General features: G+C 42.0%; 1 protein-coding gene across 4 annotated transcripts in view; it reads left to right on the plus strand.

The window, feature by feature from the left end:
• The window catches only part of acox3 (acyl-CoA oxidase 3, pristanoyl), a 30,646-nt gene extending 14,254 nt beyond the window's left edge, over positions 1–16,392 (plus strand). For all 4 annotated transcript variants that reach the window (XM_020491257.2, XM_020491258.2, XM_031832113.1 and 1 more), the window contains exons 14-18: positions 1,703–1,818; positions 7,469–7,643; positions 7,919–7,986; positions 8,425–8,511; positions 15,662–16,392. In XM_020491257.2, the coding sequence (XP_020346846.1) occupies positions 1,703–1,818; positions 7,469–7,643; positions 7,919–7,986; positions 8,425–8,511; positions 15,662–15,781 (566 nt within the window). In that variant the 3' untranslated portion in view covers positions 15,782–16,392. The remainder of the gene's footprint in view (positions 1–1,702; positions 1,819–7,468; positions 7,644–7,918; positions 7,987–8,424; positions 8,512–15,661) is intronic.
• Positions 16,393–17,230: the final 838 nt, after the last annotated feature.

The raw sequence follows: 17,230 nt of genomic DNA on the forward strand, positions 1-17,230 counted from the left end.
CATTTAATTTGTGAGGGGGTTTCAAGTCCATGGGGTGTAGAAATGGGGGAAGTTATCGTGGGGGGATATGATGCAGGAAATATTACTATGATGGGGGATTTATCAATACATGGGGGGCAAACACAGGAGAAGTTTATATGCTGAATAAAAATAAACCCCCTGGAAAGGGCGGTCTGGCCTGGCGATGTAATGCGGTGTTCAAAAGAGATCCGACTGGTAAATCGTTCTGAACGTTTATTCAACTCGGAATTCCAACTCGAGCTATCAGTGTGGCCCAATCACCTGGAAGAAACAGTATTTCAACACCTAGAATAAAAACCTCCAGGCTTCTGTCATAACAGTCAATCTAATTGGACAAAATTAAGAATTAGAGGGGACAGTTTGGAGAAAAAACTCGTCTGAATTGTCCTGGAATAATGGACATTCTGGCCCAATTACATAACCAACGTTCTCTAGTAATACTACTAGTCCCGTGCGACTAGGTCTTTGGGCACATGCATGCGATACATACATGTGTCACCTAAAGAGTGCAAGGATTGAAGCAATTGGGAATGTTTTTCCTAGTTTCGGTAATATAACTTTTCAGTCCGAAATAGCTGGAATTATATTGCAGCTTCAGCAACATGGACAGCACGATAAACACTGTGGATATTCTGTGGTGGTCGCTGCAGCAGGGAGGAGAGAGCAACCGGTGCTAAGCACAGTCACTGCTGTCTGTTTAAAAAACAAAAAAAACAAACACAGCTCAGCAAGTCTGAGCCCGGCAGGCACGATCAAATCAAATTGCTGGTCGGACTCCCTCTAGTCATTTGTGTGTCTTAATTATTTAATCAAACAGTGTGCTTAAAGCATCAGACAAGCTCAGTGAATATAGTTGATTTGATTAAAAACACATCTGCTATGTCAATATATGGAAAATACAGGTTTAATCGATTGGTCGACAAAGATTTGTTATTTTTTTCTGGGACAGCCCTATCCCCAATATTCTCCTGTTTATAATTATTTCCTTCTCTGACCCTTCAATGTTCTCAATGTCTCTGGTTAGTGTGTGTGTTCCTGCGTCTCCAAGCCTTACAACCATAAAGCTTCTCATATCCTCCTAATAATCATTCCAGGATCATATGGTTGTTGTTATTCATCATCATGTTACACACTCCTCTGCATTCCTTGGCCCTAGAAACTGTAAAAACAACTGTCTCACACACACACATACCTGCACTCGCTCAACCCCCACTCCTTATAAAGCTAGCCCAATAAAACAGTGTTATCATGGTCAGAAGGATTCAGGTTAGTCCCTCACTACTTCTTCTATGTGATCTGACTTTTTGATTTCTAACAGACTATGACAGGGTTGTCCAAGAGCTGTTCCATGACTTGCTAGAAGATTAAGTGTATTATGATAGAGAACAAAAAGTTGAATTGATACCCTATGCATTGGAAATCTTTCTTGATACTCTTCCATAAGTTCATATTTGAAATATTACCTGATAATCTCTGAAGTCAAACTCGTTTCCTTTTTAATACGCTCATATTGTAAATATTCCCTGATGAAATCTGTGTTTTTAACACTAGAAAGCTTACTCATGTCTTCCATGATTTAATATTGTAAATAAAATAACGGAATAAATAATATTAGCGGTTGACATCTGTGTTTTTATGATCTGAAGCCTAACATATTTCCTTGTCTCTCTTTCCACCTCAGTGCCGTTGGCAGCGTATAAATGGCTGGTGTGTTTCCTACTGAGAGAGAGCGAGAGGAGGGTGGCTAAGGAAAAGGCTTCTGGCAAGGCTGACTTTGAGGCCCGCAACAACAGCCAGGTAAATAGTACACACAACAGGAGGGGACTGAGTAAGGTCAGATAAAACACTAAACTACTGGTCCTCCACTTTCATCTCCATCATCACTTTCATGATTTTATTTTAACATTTATACAGCTGTTTTTACATTGATGTCATTGCATTTCAGAAGCTGAAAGGTCCTCATAAGATACTGTAGTTCTGGGCTATCTGCTTCTCTACAGGCACGTGTACCAACCAAGTTCTTCTAGAACAGTCTTTAGCTAGGTTTCCATCCAATTGGCGAAAGATTTTCATGTAAATATTCTAAAACAATATGCGCATTTTCCCACCAGAGAGGTTTCCATCAAATTGACTTGTTGCGGATGAAAGGCTGTGCCTCATGACGTAGTGCACATAAAAATAACTTTTGCGGTTAAATTCCCATGTACCGAATACAATTATTATTTTTTTAAATGGGTTTCCATTGCATTCAACTCTACCCATGGTTTTGTCACAAAAACTAATGCTATATATAGCAAATGTGCCCAGTTTGGTCTTGTCTCATGCCCTGTAGGCCAGGGGTTTTCAAACTGTAGTCCACACCCCACTAGGGGTCTGTGGCGGTACTGCAGGGGATCCGCAAAGTTATTATAGTATTTTTGGGGGACAAATTATTTTATGAATATCGCTAGCTGTAACAGAATACTATCGTGTATACCATTTTTATGTCTCTGCATCCGTTTTGAAGGAAGTTATAGGTAGTTTCACGAGCCAATGCTAACTAGCAATAGCGCAGTGACTGGAAGTCTACAGGAACAGCATGCTAGCTTTTCCTGTTCATCTGACTCTGGGAAGTAGATAAAGGACTTCAATGCCAAAATATCGAACTATCGCTTTAATATAGAGGAAATGACAGTAATCTGAGCTAATTACAGGTTTTTTTCTGTATAGAAAATTCTTAGGCACGCTGTGGTCATTTTTAGGATGGAAAAACAGTTTGTCAACTTAAATGACAAAAAAACAGAACATATGCAGAAAATATATTGAACTAATATATATATTTATGACCGCCTCGCCTGGTTCACCAACTACTTCTCAGACAGAGTTCAGTGTGTCAAATCGGAGGGCCTGTTGTCCGGACCTCTGGCAGTCTCGATGGGGGTGCTACAGGGTTCAATTCTCAGACTCTTTTCTCTGTATACATCAATGATGTCGCTCTTGCTGCTGGTGATTCTCTGATCCGCCCGTCTAGCATCACTACTCTGGACGGTTCTGATTTAGAATATGTGGACAACTACAAATACTTAGGTGTCTGGTTAGACTGTAAACTCTCCTTCCAGACTCACATTAAGCATCTCCATTCCCAAATTAAATCTAGAATCGGCTTCCTATTTTGCAACAAAGCATCCTTCACTCATGCTGCCAAACATACCCTCGTAAAACGGACAATCCCTACCGATCCTCGACTTCGGCGACGTCATCTACAAAATAGCCTCCAACACTCTACTCAACAAATTGGATGCAGTCTATCACAGTGCCGTCTGATTTGTCACCAAAGCCCCATATACTACCCACCACTGTGACCTGTATGCTCTCGTTGGCTGGCCCTCGCTTCATTCGTCGCCAAACCCACTGGCTCCAGGTCATCTATAGGTCTTTGCTAGGTAAAGCCCTGCCTTATCTCAGCTCACTGGTCACCATAGCAGCACCCACCCGTAGCACGCACTCCAGCAGGTATATTTCACTGGTCACCCCCAAAGCCAACTCCTCCTTTGGCCGCCTTTCCTTCCAGTTCTCTGCTGCCAATGACTGGAACGAATTGCAAAAATCACTGAAGCTGGAGACTCATATCTCCCTCACTAACTTTAAGCATCAGCTGTCAGAGTAGCTTACAGATCATTTCACCTGTACATAGCCCATCTGTAATTAGCCCACCCAACTACCTCATCCATCACTCCAGTGTTTAATTGCTAAATTGTAATTACTTCGCCACTACGGCCTAACCCTAATCTTACCTCATTTGCAGACACTGTATATAGATTTTTTTCTATTGTGTTATTGACTGTACATTTAGTTTATTCCAACTCTGTGTTGTTGTTTGTGTTGTACTGCTTTGCTATATCTTGGCCAGGTCACAGTTGTAAATGAGAACTTGTTCTCAACTCGCCTACCTGGTTAAATAAAGGTGTGTGTGTGTGTGTGTGTGTGTGTGTGTGTGTGTGTGTGTGTGAGAGAGAGAACTAACAATCAAATAAAAGTTAGTCAGGAAGAATTGAAAATTCCCAAAACCAGGCATTCAGGCCACATGGCCATTGATTTTGTTATAATGTTTGAGCAGAGGAATACAGCATTAGCCATGGAAAAATTCATTGAATTGCAGGAAATTACCTTTAAAAACAAATAAATTGTCTCTCAACTCTATGCCAAACTGTGTAGAATTGCTGGAAATTAGCTCCAAAACTGCAACATTTTATCTCAGCTCAATACATATAGATATTTTTTTATTGTAAAAAATTACCTTTATAACGGCAACATTTTTGGTCGCCGGAGTGCCTGGGTGGGGGGGGGGTCCCTGGGCAAGAAAAGTTTGAAAACCCCCGCTCTAGCTAACAGCTTGCAGATACAGTGCGGGTTGGCTAGCCTACATGATGAGACTTCACCAGAATAAGACCCTCAATATTTATTGGAAAGGAGCGTCAAGCTCATCACCGTGCAATTTCACCACCCTTTGAAGATCATCGTAACTTATTTCATCTGTAGCCTTATAAACTGCATTCTTTCTCGAGTCGTAGTGGGACGACCACACAATGTGTAATCGCGTGACCCCAAATTTCGATATGATGGTTATTATATCAATATTTGCACATAAAGCCATTTCCACCACCATTTCTCGCATAAATAATTGTACATACACAAAAAGATCCCACCCTGTCTAGCGTATTGTTTTGCCAACATTTGGAAAGTTTACAGACAAATTTGCTATTTCCATCAACCTGTCTTGAAATGTACTCCACTTGCATAAAAGCGTTGGATGGAAACCTGGTTCTTGACATTATACAGTCACGTATCAACTATAATAAGGCTTAGTCCAATGATCTCTCCTGATCATTTGGGTATTTTTAGTGCTTTATAATATTTAACGTGACGGCATGGTGAATATATTTCAGCTCCATCAACTCTCTCCTCCCCACATAGTCTATGAAGGCAAGGCTCCCACGTTCCAGTAGATACTGTTGCAGTCACAATACAGGATGTCCGAGAAGAACACACCCCATCACAACATGACCCCACAGCACTGCACTCTGAATTATCTAATGGTTCTATGATATAATAACACAAAACAGATGGTTTCGAGCAATGTTAAGACTGTAAAGATGCAGCTACGGTAGTGTGAAATTATGTAAATATAAACACATCTTGGGTTGAGCATGCATCCTTACGGAGTTTGACAGGTTTAGCCTTCCATTGAGCACGTGTCATTACGAATCGAGGGTCTTTTGCGTGTGCATGTGCTTGTTTCGTACAATGCAATGTCAGTTGAGCTGTATTCCGTATCAGTTTATAGGCCCAAAAGGTTTTCAATCACGCGCGCATGTCAATGGGAAATATACACGGAAATTGGGTTTCATGCACACCGGTTTTCAATTTGGGAAACTATCCCAAAAAGATGACAGAGTGCAGTCCTTTTTCTCCTCTGGAAAGTCTTTGATACTCCAGGTGTGACTGTAGGAGAGGAAGTTTAAAGTAGATGTGATTGATGGAACAGAACACTGATGAGACTGCTGGAGTTTCTTATGGAACCAACATTAGGAATGTGCTGGAGTCAGGAAGACATCTGTTACCACTGACACTCCGAGAGAGCGAGGAGGGAGAAGGAGAGAAAGAAAGAAAGAAGACCAGAGTATTTTCTGTCTTATCATGTCTCTTCTCTGTCTCTTATCTTCTCTCTTCTTTAAAGGATGCGCGTACGTGTGCTCTTTAGAGCTGGGACAATAAACCAACAATTATCGACACCAACCACTTATCATGGACATTTTGATGTTATTGTTAATTACTATAAAATAGCCTATAGGGCCCTACTAGAGAAATGTGAAGTTTGAAATTAAGTAAGCTTGCTAATATGGGCGATTTTTTTTTTTGTTTGTTATTGTGACAATTGTTAGCTACAAAATGAAAAATAGTTGTAAGGGTAATACAAAAAAAATAAACAGCTGCAAATTGAAATCTTTAAATGTATTGTTATCGTGATAATTCAGTCAATTTATCTTGATATGGATTTTTGTCCATATTGCCCAGCTCTAGTGTGTGAAGAGTGAGCGTTTGCTTTGGCAGCTTCCCTAGGCCAGTTGGCTCAGCGTGTATTGCTGTGGTGTTGTCCTAACCCGAACCCTGTATCCGGTTGGCTTAGGACAAGGATTAGCTAAAGACGGCTATAGTGTCAACTCACACTTGCCTAATAACAAATGCGTTTAATCAGATCTATCAGAATGTGTTTTGACATATTTCATATGTTGCTGGCTGGCTCCAGTTATTGCATGGTTAATGTCTGATAAGACTACTTCATACCAATAGGGTAGGCTAATTCATGATTGCCTGCAATGAAAACCCCCCCATAGGAACCGAACCCACTGCGGCTAGAAAAAGGGTCCGTTGCAACCATTCAGACAGCGAAGAACCCTCTCCAAGAAAAAGGTTATTGGAGTAGAAATAGTGTTACAATAGAACCATTGCGCACTTCAAAGAAATTCTCAATAAGTGTATGACCAAAACAAGTTTGAACTCCACTATGGTGCCACATTATGACCAAAGGAAGTTTGTTTTCATATTCGCTCTATTAAGTGTCAGTGTTTTTAGTATTTTTCTAAAATATTTGTCCATTACTGATGATTACTCCACCCATTGCAATAGAGGGACATATGGACTGACTGACCTAATGGAAGGAGGGGGGGGGGGGGGGGGGCGTACAGCCAGAGAGTCCACAGAGGAGGTACAGCCAGATAGAGATCTCATACCCACACCTGGGTTCCAATAGTTGAGCCTTTGCTTGAGCCTGGTTTGAGAGTGCCAGATGGGTTGGAGTTTGCACTTTTGGGACTTTTCCGTCAGTTCCTTTGGTTCTGCTGCGCAGGCAAGCTCAATCATGCTCATCAAGCTCAGCTAAAAGTATTGGAAATTAAGCAAATACTATTTGAACCCAGGTCTGTGAAATGACATGCAGAGAGGAGGCAGATCCAGAGTTCTCTCGTACCCAGACCAGGGGACTAGGCGGGGAACACAGCGACCTTGGCAGAGCGGTAGAGGAGTTCAGAGGCGTGGGAGAGGATCTGTGTTCTCTCTGCCGACATGGAACAGGAAGGGTGGGCATCGCCCAGTCAAGGCCAAACAGGGGGAGAGGCACAGATACACAATTTAATACCAGGACTGAGAATGGGGGTTATGATAACTCGAGGGGGGGTAGTGGATTGGGGTTTGTGTGCGTTTGGTTCACTCTCAAACCTGCAGTGTTTGGAAATTGGAATCTATTAACACTGTTTTTTTTCTCTTGCTCTCTCTCTCTATGCGTACGTACGTTTAACTAGTATAACTTGTCACTTTTTGTCATTCCTACAGTGTTAGTACAAGTAGCTTTTTACATTTCCAAACATTGCGCTCTCTGTTTTTGCGTACGTGTGTGTCTGTGCATATCCAGGTGTTCTACTGCCGTTCCTTGTCCATCGTGTACATAGAGCACACCGTGGTGCAGAGGTTCCATGACCAGACCCATGATGAGGACACACCGGCTGGTCTCAGACCAGTTCTTAAACAGCTCTGTGCCCTCTACAGCCTGTGGACCCTCAGCAACCACATGGCCACGCTGTACCAGGGTCAGGTTCATTTGAGTGCTGGCCGTCTTTCTCATTCAAGTTTGACTTCCCCATATTCATATAGGGTCTGATCTAGGATCAGTTTAACCTTTTGCATAATAATGAATAAGATAACATGGACCAGGTAGGCCTGATCCTAGATCAACACTCCTACCTGGAGACACTTGATTCATACATCTCCCAAAGTCAACATCTCCCAAAGACTGTATCCTTGTGAGAGTTAAGCACGCCTGATTATGTATTATATTCTGTGTGTTGTTGTTGTGTTCCTCCAGGGGGTTATTTCTCTGGTTGGGAGCCAGCTGATTGGATCCAGCAGGCCATCCTCACCCTCTGCTCTCAGGTCAGTTCTCATATAAACTAGGGTTGGGCGGTATCCAGATTTTCATACCTTTTCTGTAACATACCTAGGTATACACTTGGGCATGTATGTTTAATACAGTTAAAAATCTATTTTAATTTAAACGGTATTCAAAATCATACTGTTGGTATCTAGAAATACCCCAGTGTTTACGGTATAAACAGAACATTGCCCAAGCCTAACATGCATAAACAAATGAGATTGGCCTAAATAACCCATTAAATGTCATGTGGTCTTGAGTTAAAGTGATGATTTTATTCATATGTTTGGAGGACTGAGGGGGATGACCTCATAGGTGTTTATTGGCTTGCAGTGTGCTCTCTTTAGAGAACCATCACTGTGTTTGTCTGTGTGTATACTCTTTCTGTCTCTCCCTCCATTCTTCCCATTAGTCCCTCTCTCCTTCTCTCCCTCTAACAGCTGAAGGATGAGGCCATAGCTTTGGTGGACGCCGTTGCCCCTCCTGACTTCATCCTCAACTCACCCATTGGCAATGCGGACGGGGAGGTAAGACAAGAACGACGTGTGAAATGTGTCAGCGCCAGAGTCATATCTAATCCTGATCCGGTGCATTTTAAAGTACATTTTAGACACCGTCACAACTCACTATACAGAAACAAAAATGGAAATATGAAAGGTTAGAATAGAAACAGAGCAGCCGAATGAGATTGTGGACCTATAGCTGCTTAACTTGCAGGAACAAAGCATTACACACACACACACACACTTGTCTGGTCTTACTCATTTACCCTAGTTTAATGGCTGTTTGGATAACGAATAACACTAGGCTTAATACTCATCCATTGATTAAATCATGTCTGTTTGAGTAATGCTAGTAACCTATTCATCCATGCACTCAGACAGTGCTCTTGTGTTTGAAGAGTCTGTGGAGACACAACAACAATGTTTGAGACACTGAGTTTCCACATAGACCATCACAATGGTCCAAACAACTAAAGGTCTACAGAGTGTTCTGCTATTAACCTACTCTTAAAGGATGGAACACTTTTTTTACTGGAATAGAGCAAGAGGAGAGTTCCAGAGGCTGCTGTCATCTTCCAGTAAACACTGACCCAAACCTATAAACATACAGGCCCAAGTGTGTCAGCCAGGAGTGAGGTTGGGGAGGGACGGTGTGTGTGTGTGTGGGTGTGTCCGCCAGGATAATGCATTACTAAGGAGGCACGATGTCGCAGTGTGTGTGTATGACCTTTAACTGTGTGTGTCATCTGTTTTGTTAGGAGTCTGGCTTTCAAATGCTCCCCTTGTCTTTCTGGGCTCAGAAAATGGATGCTTTGTTTTCACTCTGTGTAGACTCACAGCTGCTTTCGTTGGCAGACAGTGTACACACACACACACACACACAATACTGGACCTGGAGAGAGTGGGATAAACATGCCTTCCTAGCTGAGCTGAGTAGTAGAATAAATCTGTACAATTGTAAGCAAATCTAAATAGATCATTAATCAATATATTTATCATCATTGTTATTTAATAGTGACACTAATAGTAGAACGACAGAACAGTCACAGAAGCATGAGATTGAGTTCTGTGGTAGTAGTGCTGGTGGTAGTAGTAGTAGTAGTAGTAGTACTGGTAGTAGCAAGAATAGTGTTTGTCTTACCTGCTTTTGCTAGTAGCATTGCTATAAAATGTTGTTGATGTTGCTATTAATGCATGTTCACAGGTGCAAGTTTCAGAGCAGACGTTTAACCGAATTAGGGTTGTTTTATGGTGTCGTTGAAGCAATGGCATTTCCTTCCAACCTCACGCAATGGTGTGAGTCTGACCCTCTCTGCTCCCTGGCTGTGTGCTGTATAAGAAACATTTAGATTTTTGACATTTAGCTTTATATATAGCTTTATATACGCAAAGTGTGTGGACACCCCTTCAGATTAGTGGATTTGGCTATTTCAGCCACACCCGTTTCTGACAGGTGTATAAATTCGAGCACCCAGCCATGCAATCTCCATAGAGAAACATTGGCAGTAGAATGTCCTTACTGAAGAGCTCAGTGACTTTCAACATGGCACTGTCATAGGATGCCACTTTTCCAACAAGTCAGTTTGTAAAATTTCTGCCCTTCTAGAGCTGCTCCAGTCAACTGCAAGTGCTGTTACTGTGAAGTGGAAATGGCTAGGAGCAACAATGGCTCAGCCGCGAAGTGGTAAGCCACACAAGCTCACAGAACGGGACCGGCGAGTGCTCAAACGCGCAGCGCGTTAAAATCATCTGTCCTCGGTTGCAACACTCAGTACCAAGTTCCAAACTGCCTCTGGAAGCAACGTCGGCACAATAACTTTTCGTCTGGAGCTTCCATGGTCAAGCAGGCCTAAGATCACCATGTGCAATGCCAAGCATCGGCTGGAGTGGTGTAAAGCTCACCGCCATTGGATTCTGGATAGTGGAATTGCGTTCTCTGGAGTGACGAATCACGCTTCACCATCTGGCAGTCCGAAGGAAGAATCTGGGTTTGGATGATGCCAAGAGAATGCTACCTGCCCCAATCCATAGTTCCAACTGTTAAAGTTTCGTGGAGGAGGAATAATGGTCTGAGGCTATTTTTCATGGTTCGGGCTAGGCCCCTTAGTTTCAGTGAAAGGAAATCTAAACGCGACAACATACAATGACCTTCTAGACGATTCTGTGCTTCCAACTTTGTGGCAACAGTTTGGAGAAGGCCCTTTCCTGCTTCAGCATGACAATGCCCTCGTCCACAAAGTGAGGTCCATACAGAAATGGTTTGTTGAGATCGGTGTGGAAGAACTTGACTGGCCTGCACAGAGCCCTGAACTCAAACCCATCGAACACCTTTGGGATTAATTGGAATGCCGACTGCGAGCCAAGCCTAATCGCCCAACATCAGTGCCCGACCGCACTGCTCTTGTGGCTGAGTGGAAGCAAGTTCCTGCAGCAATGTTCCAACATCTAGTGGAAAACATTCCCTGATGAATGGAGGCTGTTATAGCAGCAAGGGGGGACCAACTCCATAATAATGCCCATGATTTTGAAATGAGCAAGTGTCCACATACTTTTGGTGATGTACGCAATGCCGTCGAGGGTACGCCAAATAAAAATGTGATTCACTTATTTATTTTTATTCACATTTTTAAACCGTACATTTTATATTTTCCAATGGGGCTAAACACTTGGGTGAGGTTTTTTTCTCTCGCCCTGTGTAGCCTCGTTTCACTGCCAAAAATAAAATGAAACCATCTAGTGTTCAGCGAAATTACAGCACAATGTCAAATACAGGTAGCCTTGTCAAATAATTAACATCCAATCACGTTAACCATTACTTTCTCGCGGGAAACCTTCACACAGACGTTTAGAAACTAAACATGACAACAAATATAAAAGCAACAGATACCATTAATAAGAAGCGTCTAGAAGCGTATGGTTAGCTACCGAGTGGCTAGGACAGGCAGGCCCCATACTATTGTGGAGGACTTCATTCTTCCTGCTGCCGCAGATATGGCTGGGACAGTGCTGGGGGAAAAGGCCAAAAAAGCTGTACAGACAATGTCCTCATCAAACAACACTGTTTCACAACGCATCAGTGACATGGCAGGAGATGTTTTGAAATAATTACTGCTTCAAATACAAGCCAGTGAATTATATGCGTTACAGCTGGATGAGTCAACAGACATGGCGTGCCTTGCACAGCTGGTATATGTCCTTTACTTTTATGGAGGGTCAATTAAGGAAGACATCCTCTTCTGGAAACCAGGACAACATGAGAGGATATTTTTAAAGTACTGGACAGCTTTGTGATATCAAATGGACTTTGGTGGTCAAGATGTTGGTGTCTGTACTGATGGAGCAAAAGCCACGACAGGGAGACATAGTGGAGTGGTAACGCGCATGCAATTAGTTGCTCCCTACGCCGCTTGGTACACTGCAGCATCCACCGAGAGGTTCTGTTGACTCATCCAGCAACAGCGCCTCTTCAACCTCAGGAGGCTGAAAAAATTTTGACTTGTCACCGAAAACCGTCACTAACCTTTACAGGTGCACAATTGAGAGCACCCTTTCGGGCTGTATCACCGCCTGGTACGGCAACTGCACCGCACACAACCGCTGGGCTTTCCAGAGGGTGGTGCGGTCTGCACAACGCATCACCGGGGGCAAACTACCTGCCCTCCAGGACTCCTACACCACCCGATGTTACAGGAAGGCCATAAAGATCATCAAGGACAACAACCACCCGAGCCACTGCCTGTTCACCCCGCTATCATCCAGAAGGCGAGGTCAGTACAGGTGCATCAAAGCTGGGACCGAGAGACTGAAAAACAGCTTCTATCTCAAGGCCATCAGACTGTTAAACAGCCACCACTAACATTGAGTGGCTGCTGCCAACACACTGACTCAAATCCAGCCACTTTAATAATGGGAATTGATGGGAAATGATGTAAAAATATATCACTAGCCACTTTAAACAATGCTACCTAATATAATGTTTACATACCCTACATTATTCATCTCATATGTATACGTATATACTGTACTCTATATCATCTACTGCATCTTTATGTAATACATGTATCACTAGCCACTTTAACTATGCCACTTTGTTTACATACTCATCTCATATGTATATACTGTACTCGATACCATCTACTGCATCTTGCCTATGCTGCTCTGTACCATCACTCATTCATATATCTTTGTGTACATGTTCTTTATCCCCTTACACTTGTGTGTATAAGACAGTAGTTTTGGAATTGTTAGTTAGATTACTTGTTGGTTATTACTGCATTGTCGGAACTAGAACCACAAGCATTTCGCTACACTCGCATTAACATCTGCTAACCATGTTTATGTGACAAATAACATTTGATTTGATTTGATTTTGTGATACAGCGAAGCACCTGAGTGAGCAATTACACAGGTACTTTCCCTAAACGGACGACATGAACAATTGGATTCGTTATGCCCTGTCTCCAGTCCACATACCGATATCTGAACAAGAGAGCCTCATCAAAATTGCAACAAGCGTTTCTGAGAAAATGTTATTTAATCAGAAGCCACTGCCTGATTTCTGGATAGGGCTGCACTCAGTTTCTTGCCTTGGCAAATCACGCTGTTAAGACACTGACGCCCTTTGCAACCACGTACCTATGTGAGAGTGCACTCTCGGCCCTCACTAGCATGAAAACTAAATACAGGCACAGACTGTGTGGAAAATGCTTTAAGACTGAGACTCTCCAATACAACCCAACATTGCAGAGTTATGTGCATCCTTTCAAGCACACCCTTCTCATTAACCTGTGGTGAGTTGGTCACCATTTTTGACAAACAAATAAGGTTTTATATGTAAGATGGCTAAATAAATAAAGAGCTCTATAAGAGCTCCTATAAGAGCTCTTTGTCACTTCCCACGAGCCAATTGTGACAACCCACACTCATTCTTATGTTTAATAAATGTGTTGTATAGTGTGTGTGGCAGGCTTACAATGATGGAAGAAAAGAAAAACATTTGAGAGTGCGCTGACCCTGGTGCTATAGGGCGTACGCAGCTGGTGGTTGAATGTTTGAAGGGGTACTGGACTATAAAAAGATTGGGAACCACTGATGTAGTGTATTTGGTTGACTGTATATTAGATAGAAACACATTATTTTTTTAAATTACATTGACATTTAGCTTAACACGATCCAGAGACTCATAACAAATGTGGAGCGAGGTAGATCACCATGACAACACCCACCCAGACCCATATCAAGTGTGGGCCAAGAAGTACTAACTAATACTATACCGGTGAGGTCAGCGATTTCGTGCCTGTGTCACAAATGGAACTCTATTCTCTCTTTATAGTGCAATATTTTTCCAGGGCCCAGTGCACTATAGAGGGAATAGGGTGCCATCACCCTGCAAACATTGTGTGAGTGACTGGACCATTTAAAATGACATAAGTCATGCATTGTCCAATCAACACCCTGCCTGAGGTGTTGCCAGGGAAACACAGTGCTGGAGATTGAGCCCAGAAGCACAGGGGATTTCTAGAACTTCCTAGACATTCTTATAGAATGGGGTTGGAAGCATTGAGGGGAATATACAATGATATACAGTACTATATGTATATCTATAGCTAGAAGATAGGGGTGGACCATAATGCTTTGTGATGACAATACCCTGAGCACATACAATATTAGTGTCTGGATACTTGACTTGTCATAAAGGCCTTATAACAATATAAATTATTAACATAACATTGTAATCATTAGTGTGGTCTGTCTCTAACCCCCTGTTGAGGTCAGTAAATCATAGAGATCAGATAAGACTTAATGCTTCTTCTCACTCCTGTGTTGAAAACACAAAACATAAATGTAAAAGCAACATGTAAAGTGTTTGTCCCATGTTTCATGGGCTGAAAAATAATCCACGAAATGTTCCATATGCACAAAAAGCTTATTTCTCTCAATTTGTGTGCACAAATTTGTTTACATCCCTGTTAGGGAGTATTTCTCCTTTGCCAAGATAATCTATCTACCTGAAGGGTGTGGCATATCAAGATGCTGTTTGAACTGGATGATCATTACACAGGTGTGCCTTGTGATGGGGACAATAAAAGGCAACTCTAAAATGTGCAGTATTGTCACACAACAAAATGCCACAGATGTCTCAAGTTTTGAGGGAGCGTGCAATTGGCATGCGGACTGCAGGAATGTCCACCAGAGCTGTTTCCAAATAATTTAATGTAAATTTCTCTACAGTAAGCCGCCTCCAACGTAGTTTTAGATAATTTGGCAGTATGTCCAACCGGCCTCACAACCACAGACCACGTGTATATTGTGTTGTGTGGGTGAGCAGTTTACTGATATCAACTTTGTGAACAGAGTGCCGGTGGAGTTGTGGTATGTGCATGCATAAGCTACGGACAACAAACACAATTGTATTTTATCTTTGGCAATTTGAATGCACAGAGATACCATGACGAGATCCTGAGGCCCATCGTTGTGCCATTCATCTGCCACCATCACCTCATGTTTCAGCATGATAATGCACAGCCCCATGTCACAAGGATCTGTACACAATTCCTTGAAACTGAAAATGTCCCAGTTCTTCCATGGCCTGCATACTCACCAGACATGTCACCCATTGAGCATGTTTGGGTTGCTCTGGATCGACGTGTACTACAGCGTATTCCAGTTCCCGCCAATATCCAGCAACTTTGCACAGCCATTGAAGAGGAGTGGGACAACATAACAAACCTTGTTTAACACAGCTATAAACATAATGCTTTGTACTGTTTCTGTATGTGAAAGGTGGTTGTTGTGACATTAAGTATGTCCGGTTTGTTAGTGAACAATATTGGTTCGACGCGAGGGGATTAGCAATAGGCTTTGGCATTTTTCGTCACTTCCCTTTGAAAGACATTCTTTGCACATACATACTAGTTAAATAAAGGTCCAAATAATATTATTGTAAGCAATTATGATTTAAGATTAGTTGATTTTGACCTTTATAATTTTGCTTGTAATGCCAACAGTTCTTCAAGTTACTTGCCCCAATTACACACAGCAAACCGCCACTAGGATTCCAGCATGTTACTAAAAAAGAACAAATCATCAATCCAAACAGTTTGAAATGTTGACATAGTCACACAAAACACTTCGTCCTATCAATTCTTGATGGTGCTGTTTTCCTGTGTTCCAGCTCTATAAGAACCTGTGGTCCACGGTGATGCAGGGGAACAAGGTTCTAGAGCGCCCGTCCTGGTGGGCAGAGTTCACCTCAGACAAGCCTGTGGTGGGTTCCCTCCGACCCAAACTGTAGGTTTGTAGATCACGGTTCTAGAGTCCTCTGTTCCCCAGTTACACCACCCAGTTTCATCAGCCCAGAAGACAACAAGAAGAAGCCTTCAGATTAGATGGATCTCCTTCTCCTGACTTTGAAATATGAACTTTGTATTATCAGATATGAAATTAATGACATATTGGGCCTTTTTAAGAGTGTAGAGGCAATGCAATTATAAACCACTGTCTTCCTCTGAATACGGTAAAGAATGATAATCAACTATGTTTGTGGTAATTGTTGGAATCAGTGCCTATGATGGGAAGCACTCTAAAGAGAAGAGATTATGTTCAAGTACATTTGTTAACACGTTTCAATAGATTTGATGCCAGCTTCTTGAAATGATTATGTATCTAACACTACATAAGGTTATCTGTTTTGTATAATTAATGTAACTATAAATTCATGTAATGTGATATTTGTGAAATAGAGCTTATTTTGATTGCCAAATTATGCAATGAGTCCACGTATATACTTACCACACATATAATAATGTGGTAATATATAAATGTAATAAATTGTGCACATTTTGTAAAATAATGACTGAATAAAGGGTTTGTAAAATAAATAAAATATTTCTACTAATACATATACTTGAATTGCATTATGGATTATTATTTCAGTGAATCAAAAACTCATTTGATATTCTCAGCTCAAGTAACCATGCATGCTTGATAAGTAGTAGCCTTGTCTGAGACCTGCTGACTTGTTAGCTCCCAAAGCCTTTTTGCTCCCCAAGCTAAAAGGTTTTAGCTCAGCTGGCTAACATTCGTATTTGAACTAGAGCTCTGCTATCCGAGCCCGATGGGGCCTACATCGGGTTAGACAGGAGAGATTTTTTTCACAAAAAATAATAATGCTCCTTGAGTTGTTGGAGTTTAAAGTGATGAAAAGTAGCTAGCTAACTGCTCTCTCATGTCTCGACATTGAGCAGCGCAGCCCAAGCAGAGCCGTTGCTATGGATACTCACAGACCCAGACCCGACATGAGCAGAGCGCATGCAGGAACAAGACAGATGAGCAGCTAAAGGACTTCACTAACGGAGGAAGTTATTTCTGATATTTCGAGCAGGGCCGAGCCTTCAATTTGTCAGAAGCAGTCGGGCCTGGTTAGGGTAGGGCCTGAAGGTCACGGGCATTGGTAGGTCTCGGGCTTAAAATTCATACCCATGCAGGGATCTAATTTTAACTCTAGTGGGTCACATTAGTCGTTTTTTACGATCACATAACATTTAATATTGTTAGTCCTTTTATATTCTCGTATTTTCTCATACCTATCAGTTGAGCTCCACGTTGGGCATTCAACATTCATTCCAATCAAAAGCAGATTACATCCTTGTAAACTCACTAACCTCCCAAAACATCCAGATATTGTTTCTTTAAGCAGGGGTTTTGGTCATATAAATTGACATAGTTTTAAAAATAGCTAGGG

This window comes from Oncorhynchus kisutch, linkage group LG9, assembly GCF_002021735.2.
Source record: "Oncorhynchus kisutch isolate 150728-3 linkage group LG9, Okis_V2, whole genome shotgun sequence".
NCBI classification, from domain to species: domain Eukaryota; kingdom Metazoa; phylum Chordata; class Actinopteri; order Salmoniformes; family Salmonidae; genus Oncorhynchus; species Oncorhynchus kisutch.